At 41.8% G+C, this 12,931-nt stretch overlaps 2 protein-coding genes across 4 annotated transcripts in view; both read right to left on the bottom strand.

Moving 5' to 3' along the window:
- LOC138983022 (rac GTPase-activating protein 1-like) overlaps positions 1 to 3,063 on the bottom strand; it is a 37,737-nt gene extending 34,674 nt beyond the window's left edge. For all 3 annotated transcript variants that reach the window (XM_070356422.1, XM_070356424.1, XM_070356423.1), the window contains exons 1-2: positions 3,015 to 3,063; positions 175 to 256 (exon numbers count right to left, since the gene is read on the bottom strand). In XM_070356422.1, coding sequence (XP_070212523.1) covers positions 175 to 256 — 82 coding nt within the window. In that variant the 5' untranslated portion in view covers positions 3,015 to 3,063. The remainder of the gene's footprint in view (positions 1 to 174; positions 257 to 3,014) is intronic.
- An 8,621-nt stretch (positions 3,064 to 11,684) lies between these two features.
- LOC138983228 (uncharacterized) lies at positions 11,685 to 12,697 on the bottom strand. The gene is made up of 2 exons (XM_070356640.1): positions 12,538 to 12,697; positions 11,685 to 11,980 (listed from the first exon to the last, which is right to left on the bottom strand). The coding sequence occupies exons 1-2, from the start codon at positions 12,695 to 12,697 to the stop codon at positions 11,685 to 11,687; spliced, it is 456 nt and encodes a 151-aa protein (XP_070212741.1).
- Positions 12,698 to 12,931: the final 234 nt, after the last annotated feature.

Below are 12,931 nucleotides of genomic sequence, written 5' to 3'. Positions count from 1 at the left end.
TGATGTACGGTTGGATTTACTGTAAAAAAAAAAAGGAGCTGTTAAAACGACAACAGAACAACTTGACAATGACATTCACACAAATGACAATCCACATTGCACATTTGCAGAAGTCATGGACAGTTTTCGAAAGTAGTTTAATACTTCATGATCAGACATGAAGGAACGTCTTACCTGCTTCACATCCTGTGTTGAGAACTGTGGCACATCTAATCAAGTCATCAAAAGCTGCCACAAGTGATAATTTACCCTCCATCTGAAACAAAAGAGTTAAGATTAAGAATACATCTTAAATGCACCACAAGATAAAAATCTGTCATCGTCAAAAGTAAACCAAGAGTGACAATGGGTGATTCTTCTTCTTCTTCTCTCCGTTGGGACCGGGTTTATTTGATAAACGTAAGTGGTCCCGCGTTGATGTCACTTGTCGATTCCGGATGCGGTGTGTGCCTCTTGGAATCGGGATGACAATTTAAAAAAACCAGCACTGAGAAAGGGCAGGAACTGGATAGGTTGGGAGGCGTTTAAAACTATGTACAGGGGTTGAGGGATTAGGGGTTGCCCACTGGCGGTTGCAGGGGACTGCTACCGCGGAGACGTGAGCGGAACGACTCAAGGCTTGGGGCTGATGTCGTCGTCGTGGGAAGATGGTTCCAGTTGGAGATAGTCCGTGGGAAAAAGGTGTTGCATATGGCTTTATGGAAGTCCTGTTGCTGCCTCGGCCCATCTCCTCTTGTTCTTGCGTCGGAGCTATGGAGATAGTTCTTTTCATCTATGCCGACCATCTTGTGCTTGATTTTGTACAGCATCATGAGGCGATTGTTTTCTCGTCTATTTTCCAGAGTTTCCCATCCTAGGTTGTTCAGCATGTTGGTAACTACGCCAGGCGTTTTTTCGAAGTAGTTGTTATGGGCGTATCTGGCTGCTCTTCTCTGGACCATTTCTAATGCCTGCTTGTCATTTTCCTGATGTGGGTCCCACACTGTTGACGCGTATTCGAGCGTGGGACGAACCATGGTTGTGTAGGTAGCTGACTTCACCTTCATCGTGCATTCTTTGAAGTTTCTTCTGAGAAATCCCACGGTTCTGTTTCCTTTGGCGGTCACGTTCTTGATGTGATTGGTCCAAGATAGGTTTTCGGTGATGGTGACTCCTAAGTATTTGCTCTCCTTGGTAGTTTCGAGAGTCTGTCCATGTAGGTGGTAGGTGGACAATATCGGCGGCTTATTCTTGCTGGGAAGTATGCGGATGATGTTGCATTTGCTCGGGTTAAACTCCATTTGCCATTTCTGTTCCCAATTTTGGAGTGCGTTCAGATCTTCTTGAAGGAGGAGTGGATCTTGCTGCTTTGTTACTTTTTTATACAGCAGGCTATCGTCCGCAAAGAGCTTTAGTTTTGAATGTTTAACTGCCTCGGGCATGTCGTTTATGTAGATCAGGAATAGGAGGGGGCCTAGGACTGTACCTTGGGGCACCCCTGACGTCACTGGTCCAGCCGATGAATGAACACCTTCAAGTACTACTTGTTGCGTTCTTCCTGTCAGGAACGAGCATATCCATTTAAGTGTGTTGTTCCTCACTCCGTAGTGGTCGAGCTTGTGAAACAGTCGCTGGTGTGGAACCTTATCAAACGCCTTGCTGAAGTCGAGCAGGATTGCGTCGACTTGGTCCTCTGAGGCCAGGTTCTTCGCGATGTCGTGCACAGTCTCGATGAGTTGAGTCTCACATGACCGGAATTTCCTGAACCCATGTTGTGCTTCTGTCAGGATCTTATGGGTGTCAAGGTGATTCATGATGTTACTGTGGATGATGTGTTCGAGAAGTTTGCACGTGATGGACGTAAGTGACACAGGCCTGTAGTTAGCTGCCTGGTGACGGTCTCCCTTTTTAAAGATTGGCACCACCAATGCATCCTTCCAATCCTGCGGCACAGCGCCCTCGTCAAGTGACCTCTGGAACATTTTGGTAAGTAGGGGCGTGAGTTCCTCAGCTCCAGTTTTCAGAATGAAGGCTGGGATTGCGTCGGGTCCTGTGGCTTTGTTAGTACGCAGATTCAAGAGTAGCTTCCGGACGCCTGCTTCGGATACTTTGATGCTATCCAGGGCGGGATGTTTGCTCGTGCCTTTGTTTGGGATGCTCGATAGGTCTTCCGTTGTAAACACAGACTGGAATTGGGATTGAAGTATCTCCGCCTTGCTGATGTTATCGCTCTTCAGGAAACCATCCTGGTTCTTCAGCGGAGCAACCCCAACAGACTCCTGCCCTCTTGCTTTTACGTGAGCCCAGAATTTCTTTGGGTTTGTGGCGTAGTCCGCGCTAATGACTTCTTCAAGGTACGTACTATTGGCTCTCTTTATTTCGAACCTAACCGCGGCTTGGAGTCTCTTGTAGCGATCAACGTCTCTTTTTTTTCCTGTTCTTCTCGCTTTCTTGTGCGCGCGTTGCTTCCTTCTTATCGCTCTCCTGATTGAGGTGTTGATCCAGGGATTACTGCTTCTCCGGGAGTTTGTTTTCATTGATCGGTAGAGGTTGACACAAAACAAGACCCAAGTGTGCACTGCAAGTGCAATTAAAAATGTGGCTCAAAAACCAACCACTTATTGACTCGTTCAGTCCTTGACTTGAGTTGGTTGTAACTTGTAATTGTATGCTCGAAAATCGGCTCGAACAGAGGTTCCTTCCTGGTTTTTTTTCCAGTTATGACAAAACAAAACCGTTTCGCATCAAACTACTTCCACAGTGCTGATAGTGATAGTGATACCCGATCTAGTGGAACTTATCGCTTGTCAGTAAGCTTACTCAGTTAGTAGTTACTGTCAGACGTACTGTCAGTAGTTCACACATGCATGCTAGCTGCTACTGCCGAGATGGACTGAAGACATTTGTTGCTTCGTCTTTGGTAATAATAGCAATCGCATTTCAAACATAAAATTTACACAATAAGCATGTTTGCGATACTTATTTTTTGCCCAGATCATAGTTTCAAATTCAAAACGAGATTAATAAACACATACCTCACTGACTGCAAGATTTCCTGTTGACAAAACCCGCTGCAGCTTTTGAAATCTCCGCTACTCTGTCCAATCAAAGGACTCGATTCTATTCCGCCATCTGGCGTTGAACAAGGTGAGTAACTCTGACAAACAACGGTGTTAGTGTTCTTGTCTCCCCGTAGTAAGAGTTATTTCATTATTTGGTTATTTGCAAGTGAAGTAGCCTAAATTGGAGAAATCTGGTGCTAGCTAGCAAGCTTTGCAGACAATGCAATTCACTTTTACTGAAGCTGAGGTGGTTCGACGCGTTTGGGTGATTGAAGGGAAGTAACTACTGTTCTGATTGCCATTGCTCATGCGCAGTGGGTCGCTAGAATAAAAGCGAAAGTGGCTACTGTCTGCGCGTGTGTGTGCCGTGTGTGTGTGTGTGTGTGTGTGTGTGTGCGCGCGCGCGCGTGTGTGTGTGTGCGCGCGCGCGCGTGTGTGTGTGTGCCAGTGTGTGTGTGTGAGTGTGCGCGCGCGCGCATGTGTGTGTGCCACTCATCCGTGAAGAAGAACTACTGTGAGGGTTCAGATCATGAAAAGGTTAGTGTGATATCATACATACCAATAGGGAAGATTTTTAATAAAGTGCTGATTGTGTTTTTTGCGGTTATCTTTTACTGCGAGTTCCGACAGTAGCCGCTCGGTTACTGACCAGCAGTAACTGAGTTCACACAGAACTAGTCTCAGCTATGCGGGACTAGTTGAACTGCGGCCAGATACGCGGCCATGTCCCCGCGGAATTCCTCGCGTAATCAGTGTGTGCGTGTGTGTGTGCGGCGTGCGTGTTTGTATCATCGTGTGTCACATATTTTTACGATATTAATTTTCAATGCCAAGTAGGGCCCGGGAAGGTTGCCTAATAATAATATAGACCTCTTTCTAATGACTCCACCTCCTATTCTGACCTATTATGACTGACTCGACAAAGGCTAACGATGCGACTAGAGCCGCGCTCACATCAATTCCGTTCGATGAAGTTACCCTCCCGGTAATGGTATGGATACTGAAATTGCACATGTCAAAACAGAAACACAAACCACAAAACCGTTAGGCTTTTTCTTTTTCGTTTGGCAGCGTTACCTCCAAACTTGACGTTTAAAACGGACTAAGTGTCTGTCCACAGCCAAAGCGGCTTTTACTCACACAAACATTGCTATATGATATGACAGGTAAGACTTTTTTATTTTATTTTTAATTTGTTATATTTTAGCAGTGTCGACCCTAAGTTTCTACTGCAAAAAAAAAAATTAAAAATTAAAAAAAATCTCAAAGTATGCGTGTGTCCCTTAATATGGCCCACCATCAACAAATATAAGAGAATAAAAGTTAAAGGCTGATTTCATTAATTCATTAAGAAGCTTCCTGAAAGTAATCTATAATTAGCCCTAGCGGCTTTAAAAAAGATGTCACAAATAGTCTTCTTTTCGAGGAAGTTGAAAATTTCATCAATTTTCTCTCTGACGGTTTCTGATAAGTTTATTTAGTTTTCTGTTGTGCCTTCAACTAATGTACTAGTCAAACCGAAACAGATACATCTAAAACATATATTTGAATCAACTTGATTTGCATATTAAGTTGTATCATGTTAGTTTGAAGTTTAAAGGGCTTTTTAGATTGCTTCGTGAAGGCCTCTTCCCAGGCCCATATGGGCGCCTAAGATGGACCATTTGTGAATGTTTCTGTATTTAATTGTTGATGCATGATGGCTATCAAAGCTAATTTCTATAATTAGGCCAAACGGTTAACGAAAGAGAGAAGGACTACCAAACAAAAAATTAAACTTCTTTGCAAGAAAACAAGCTAGTCATCAGCATGAAACAAAAAGTGGTCCATATTCCGCAACCTTCTCAGACTTAAAGGCACAGTAAGCCTCCCGTAAACCATCACAGATACTGTTAGGCTTTTACACACAGTACAAACACCCTTTCATTTAAACACTCACCGCTTGAGAACATCCTAGGTGCCCTCCGTAAAGAGCGAGCAATTTTCAAAGAATTTATTTTTGCGTGGTTTATCTTACCCCTGAGCCATCGTGAACCCGTGTGGTCCAGTTTCCCTTTTTCACAATGTTGTCGTCAGTTTGTAATTCGCTGTGAGCCTATCTGCAATAGCACGTTATTATGTATCTCTGACTATGCACGAAACAAACGGCTTTGGTTCACAAGAACTCTAGCGATGGGTTTTAACTGTTCAGAGGAACTGTCGATAGGCATAAACCATCGTCTGCTATGAGAACCACAACCTTGCGTGACCCTGCTTCCGGGCTTTTCTTTTTTCAAACTTTCAAAACTTCGAATTGTACTGATCTTGTCTTGATGAAAAAAGAATTCTTTTATGATTTAAGAATGGTTGTGTAACAAGCTGTCAATTTATTATTTTGATTTTAAAAGTTAGGTCTAGCGCCAAAACGCACCACGGTTCGATTGTGTGAGGAGACAATCCGCAAAATTAATTCTTTGAAAATTGCTCGCTCTTTACGTAGGGCACCTGGGATGTTCCCGTTCGGTGAACGTTCAAATGGAAGAGTGTTTGTACTGTGTGTAAAAGCCTGACAGTATCTGTGATGGTTTACGGAGCAAAGGATGCTGATCAACATGCACCCGAAAACACACACACACACACACACACACACACACACACACACACACACACACAAAACACACACGTGACACACTCAAAAACAGATCAGACTATATTTCTTATATTTAAGGGGAAAAAAAGGGAAGAAAGCGCTCTAAAATGCATACGACATCAGCAACAAGAGTAAGTGAGAGTAATGCGGAACCTGTCTCGTTGCTTTTTCAAATAGTGAACAGCTCGCTTTCGCTCGCAGTTCAATATTTAAAAACAACAACTCGTGTGAATCTGGTACGACACAGCAAGCCATGTAGTATTCTTTATCTGTGTGTGTGTGTGTGTGTGTGTGCGTGTGTGTGTGTGCCGGTGTGTGTGTGTGTGTGTTAGTCACCTGGCTGGCTATAGTGGAAAGGTTACTTTTGGTGGTCACATTAGATATTATGTTTTTTGGAAAGTTCGTTTTATTTGCAGCCACAGTTCGGTAAACGACAAATGGCTAAACCCAACCACCTAAGAATGAGAAGCGTTTTTGTAACATGACCCATATTCTGCAAAAATGCAGCCATGACGCAGGGGGTAGGTTACAAAAAACCGTCATGTACCGCTTGACTGCATACGGATATAAGCAAATTATACCTTAAACGAAAGCTAAAGATTTTTGCCATCAGACAGCAAGTAAAATGCCTAATTCGTATACACAGTTTTATTTTTAACAACATCTGTATAACATGCGGACGACAAAACAGGAAATGCCATTTTCTCAATCGATATGTATAGCTAACTGAACGCCTGGTTGAAACCGCAATCAAAAACATCTTGAAAATTGTTTATTCTCACAGCTAGAATTATTTTACATCAACAATTGTTAATTTACCGAGGAAAACAACAGTCACATAAGATACATAATGGATGATTTTGAATCAACTCCGAAAACCGAACCGGGTCGAAGCAAAAAAGAGTTTACACATACACAGGCTTGAAAAAGGATAATTTGGTTCAATCTGTTAGATTTTTACCCATAACGTTAAAGATCAGCTTAATATAAAAGGAAAGTAATCATTGTAAAAGGATTTTGCTATCGCAAAATAGTACAACTTCCGGTTTTACCACATGGCGTCCATAATATTATCAATTTATTACATAGCGTGCATTTGTCAGAAATTATACTAAATGTTAGAAGCGATCTTAAAGTGAAAGTAACGTTTAATAAAAGTATGCGCATTTATTTATTGATTGATATATGACTAAAATAATGGACATGTAATTTAAACGTACAAAACGACATTTTGTACACTACCTCTCTAAAAAAACGCGACTATGACCGACCGATATGTATGTGTAAATTAGGTCATTGTTAGTGATGAAAACGGGTTTTCTTTAAAAGATAACACGCAAACTGTGAAGTTCAAGCCCATAAATGATTTTAGTACGACTTCTTCAAAACAGGTCTGTTTTTCACTCCACCAGTTTCAGTTTTAATAAAATATATGTATAGCTCTCATTTAAAAAAAAAACTGATCTGCAATTCACTTAACCAAATACACAATGAACCCAGAAGGTATTAGAGTGAGACACTTTACAGTGAAATATGTTATGATTCCCCTTATTTCAAAATATATGCATTTTAATTGGCAGACACGATTCACGTCGTTGGTACGTGTCCTCTGGTGAGGCAACCGTTAGCATTTTTTGTCGTAAAAATTGACATTTTTAAACATAAATCATGGACAAAAAACTAATTCTACAAAAAGTGCAGGTTTTCTTGGTATAGTCAGTTAAAGCATCTTAAAATTCAAGAAATTGTGCAATTACGTGTATGTATTTGAAATGGCAGAAAATATTGAATGAAAGTGATTTTTGACTGATTGAAACCCTACCCCCACTAACAAAATGTGCCCTGAGATTAGGGGTGTTAGTTGAAGATGAATGAATAATGGCTATGGTTTTCCCCTAAAGTATTCAAAACCTAAACATATACATAGGCAAGATGTTCTACATTAACACAATTAACTTTTTAAACATATACATATGCTTAGTACACGATACTTCCGGTTTTTCTACCGGATGACTTATACATTTAGGGGGTAAACACCTTATCGTAGAAAAAGCTTTATTTTCAAAAAGTGCAAGTAATTATTAAAAATCATACATAATATTTATATATTGGAGTTAATTTTCCTTCGAAAGTCATTTGTTTCAAGTGGCAGACAATGTCAGTTGGAGAGTTACATGTACGTAAAGTGTATAACTGTTGTCTGTGATTAGTGCATTGTGTACACATTGGCACCATTTGATCCTAAATGCTAAACGATGTCGTGATCATACCACAGTTTTAGGATAATTTACATCGCATCGATTACTAAATTGATGGTAGAATTTCACTGATAAATTCTATTTCCGGTAGCGTCAGTGCCGTTATCTGAGATAGTAACGTTTTACATGGTTTCACGTTCAGTGGTGAACGTAACGTGTGGTTTAACAAAATTACTTGCACATACAATAGTGAAGTCTGTCTGTGTGTCTTTGTTTGTGTGTTTGTCTATGTCTGTCTGTGTGTTGGTCTGTTTGTCTCTCCCTCTGTCTGTCTATCTCTTTCTCTCTGTGTCTTTGTCTGTCTGTCTGTGTGTCTCTCTCTCACTCTCACTCTCTCTCTCTCTCTCTCTCTCTCTCTCTCTCTCTCTCTCTCTCTCTCTCTCTCTCTCTCTCTCTCTCTCTCTCTCTCTCTCTCTCTCTCTCTCTCTCTCTCTCTCTGCGAGGTAGGTGCACTTAAAGAGAAAGCAATACAGAAAGAAATGCATTTCTCTACCAAGAATGAAGTTTGTCTGTCTGTGTGTTTGTGTGCGTGTTTTTTTGGTTGCGTAAGTGTTTCTCTATAAGCATCTCTACGTCTTTGTTTGCGTACATAAGTGCGTGCGTGCATGTGTGGGGGTTTCTATGTCGGTTTGTCTCACAGTGTGTATGTCTGTCATTTTGTCGGTATGTTTGTGTATGTGTGTGTGTGTGTGTGTGTGTGTGTGTGTGTGTGTGTGTGTGTGCGAGCGTGCGTGCGTGCGTGCGTGCGTGTGTGCGTGCGCGCGCGCGCGCGTGTGTGTGTGTGTGTGTGTGTATGAGTGCGTGCGTGTGTGTGTGCGTGTGTGTGTGTGTGTGTTATTGCAATTATTCCTCATTTTTACATTTGGTCAAGTTTTGACTGAATGTTTTAACGTAGAGCGAGGAATCGAGACGAGGGTCGTGGTGTATGTGTGTGTGTGTGTGTGTGTGTGTGTGTGTAGAGCGATTTAGACTAAACTGCTAGACTGATCTTTATGAAATTTGACATGAGAGTTCCTGGGTATGATATCCCCAGACGTTTTTTTCAGTTTTTTGATAAATGTATTTGATGACGTCATATCCGGCTTTTCGTGAAAGTTGAGGCGGCACTGTCACGCTCTCATTTTTCAACCAAATTGGTTGAAATTTTGGTCAAGTAATTTTCGACAAAGCCCAGACTTCGGTATTGCATTTCAGTTTGGTGGCTTGAAAATTAATTGATGACTTTGGTCATTACAAATCTGAAAATTGTAAAATAAAAATTTTTATTTTAAAAACGATCCGAATGTACGTTCATCGTATTGTTCATCATTTTCTGATTCCAAAAACATATAAATATGTTATATTTGGATTAAAAACAAGCTCTAAAAATTAAAAATTTAAAAATTATTATCAAAATTAAATTTTCGAAATCAATTTAAAAACACTTTCATCTTATTCCTTGTCGGTTCCTGATTCCAAAAACATATAGATATGATATGTTTGGATTAAAAACACGCTCAGAAAGTTAAAACGAAGAGAGGTACAGAAAAGCGTGCTATCCTTCTCAGCGCAACTACTACCCCGCTCTTCTTGTCAATTTCACAAAAACAAACAGATAATGACGTCATTTTAAGTGGCACAAACGTGTACACGAATGCCTTCCCTTTCGAATGATTTACAGTTATATAATTTCTGTCAAGCGGTTTAAGTTTTATGTCCGTTTTATGAACCCAACCCTCAAAACAAGAATAGTAACGCCAAAGAAGGAAAACATACACACAAACCAACGTTTTTCTCACCGGTGGTTTGGAATATTGCCCCAAAACTTTCGATTTAGTGTTGTGGTGTTAAAATCTATCAGAAAAAAGTGTTTGCTAACGTGACGCCAAAAAGTAACCAAAACGGTCCTTAGCCGACTGACTAGTGCGTGTGTCTGTCTGTGTGTGTGCGTGTGTGTGTGTGTGCGTGTGTGTGTGTTTGTGTGTGTTTGTGTGTGTGTGTGCGTGTGTGTGTGTAGAGCGATTCAGACTAAACTAATGGACCGATCTTTATGAAATTTGACGTGAGAGTTCCTGGGAATGATATTCCCGGATGTTTTTTTTTTCATTTTTTCAATAAATACCTTTGATGACGTCATATCCGGCTTTTTGTAAAAGTTGAGGCGGCACTGTCACACCCTCATTACATTTAGTCAAGTTTTGACTAAATGTTTTAACATAGAGGGGGAATCGAGACGAGGGTCGTGGTGTGTGTGTGTGTGTGTGTGTGTGTGTCTGTCTGTCTGTCTGTCTGTCTGTCTGTGCGTGTGTGTGTGTAGAGCGATTCAAACTAAACTACTGGGCCGATCTTTATGAAATTTGACATGAGAGTTCCTGGGAATAATATCCCCGGACCATTTTTTTCATTTTTTCGATAATTACCTTTGATGACGTCATATCCGGCTTTTTGTAAAAGTTGAGGCGGCACTGTCACACCCTCATTTTTCAATTAAATTGATTGAAATTTTGGCAAAGCAATCTTCGACAAAGGCCGGACTTTGGTATTGCATTTCAGCTTGGTGGCTTAACAACTAATGAATGAGGTTGGTCATTAAACATCGGAAACTTGTAATTAAAATTATTTTTTTATTTAACGATCCAAAAACAATTTCATCTTATTCTTCGTCATTTTCTGATTCCAAAAACATTTACATATGTTATATTTGGATTACAAACAAGCTCTGAAAATTAAAAACATGAAAATTATGATTAAAATTAATTTTCCGAAATCGAGTTAAAAACAATTTCATCTTATTCCTTGTCGGTCCCTGATTCCAAAGACATATAGATATGATATGTTTGGATTAAAAACAAACTCAGTAAGCTAAAAAGAATAGACATACAGAAAAGCGTGTTATCCTGCTCAGCACGACCACTACCGCACTATTCTGCATGGCTTGTCGATTTCACTGCCTTTGCCACGAGCGGTGGACTGACGAAACTACGAGGATGCGGTCTTGGTGCAAAAATGTAGTGCGTTCTGTTTCATTCTGTGAGCTCGACAGCTTGACTACAGGGCCGGACTAGGCTAAGAGGAGGGGGAGGTGGGGGGTTGCCAGCGGTGGTCCAGGGGGGCCTTATATTTCTTACTAGATGATTACCCGCTTCGCTGGGTACCGGCTTCGCCGGGAAGAAGTAGAGGAGATAAACGCGCAAAACACTGGAGACCTTCTAAAAATAGTAACGTGCAGTGACCTTCTAAAAATAGTAACGTAGTAACGGGAATATGGATTGACGCCACACGGAGGAAGGGAGATAATCGCGGCTGAAAACACTGGAGAAGATAAGGAAGAGTTACTGGTAGTGGATCCCGACAACAAAAAAACAAAATCGGTTCAGCGCGCACAGCGCTGGGCGCTGAGAGCACGTGTTGAAATATCTCATCGATGAGGTTGTGTCCGAGGTGTAGCTGAATACGGTGTCCAAATTTGAAAAAGATCCACCGAGAACTTTGGCCGTGCATCGCGAACAGACAGACAGACACTATAGTCGTATATACAAGGTATATATAGATATTTGTGGGGGTCATATTCTGAGATAGGAAAATGGTGGCTCCTTGCATGAAACAGCATAAAATAAACAATAATAAAAAATGTTTTAAATAAGTGAGGTACATGTTTAGGCTAGGTGGGGGGGGATGCGCAACCCCCATAACCCCCCCCCCCCCCCCCCCGGTTGTCCGGCCCTGGACTAATTGTTGTTATTTCGCCTTACGCGACTTGTTTAGTATTTGTTTGCTCTATCTCGCACTGAAACTGTCTTTTGTTCGCTGAGACGGTCGTTCACAGATGTACCTCGACGTCCAGATCCCTTCGGTATCATCGAGAGCATAATTTTGTTTTCCGGAAAGCCTGACAACGTTATTATCGTTATCCTTATTGTCAGGTTTGCCTGGCTCCCAGAAGGATTGGGTGATCGACATGTTGACCGGTTGTCCGGTCTCCCACACGTAGTCCGGACCTGTAGCGGGGAACGTTGTGTTCCATCGGTCAGCTGGGCGACTGGCTCCGATGTGAAAGTTTCTCATCGATCCGGCTGTTGTGGCAAAAGACAAGAATATTTATTACACACACGCCCGCACTTCCGCACACAGACACACACGCACGCGTGCACGCACCACGCACGCACGCACGCACATTATACACACACGCGCGCGCGCGCCCGCTCTCACGCACACACGCACGCACACACATGCTCGCACACACACACACACGCGCACGCATACACACACACGCGCACGCACACACACACACACACACACACTTCTTAGAAATCACACACACACACACACACACACACACACACACACGCGCCCAAATACGCACACATACGCTTTTCATTCAAATCACATAACAGTCTGTCGGAATAAGGATACCCCAATTTACATCTGACTTAGTGTTCGACTTTCCAAAGTAAACATCAACAATTAATACGTTCAAAATCGTAAAAATCACTTGTCGAAAAATTATTTATAAACTTAGTACAGATCCCTCCCCTTGGCTATGCAATATATTAATAATGTAAATTAGAGCCTTGCCTATGCCATGGTCAAAACGTGTTAATCAAATTCTTGTCAGTCTTGCTCTACTCACGCCAAGCCAAGTTGAGAAATCCCACAATGAACTGTGCTTTTTCCACTGGCTCCAGCACCACCAGCATCTCGCCCTTGTCCTTGCAGCCGTCACGTGCCGTCAGCCACGTCACAAGGGGCTTTGACGTCACTCTGTAGCACGTGCTAGTGACGACATCCATGACGTAGGTCTTCGCCGGTAAGCACGATCCTGTATTTTAATTTGTAGATTCTCGAATCATAACCAAACGAGGAAATACAATGGAAACATGAAATTACACGTGGAAGAAAGTGTTCGAAACAAACGCATGACCGATTGAAGCGGAGTGCTCAAGAACAAGATCAAATAACTATTTTTCTTTAACCTGATAAATCGTGGTGAACGCTCATGGGGAAAATCAAGCAGTCACATGATA

Source organism: Littorina saxatilis, linkage group LG12, assembly GCF_037325665.1.
Source record: "Littorina saxatilis isolate snail1 linkage group LG12, US_GU_Lsax_2.0, whole genome shotgun sequence".
Classification (NCBI taxonomy): domain Eukaryota; kingdom Metazoa; phylum Mollusca; class Gastropoda; order Littorinimorpha; family Littorinidae; genus Littorina; species Littorina saxatilis.
This window is presented reverse-complemented; position numbering and strand designations above follow the sequence as displayed.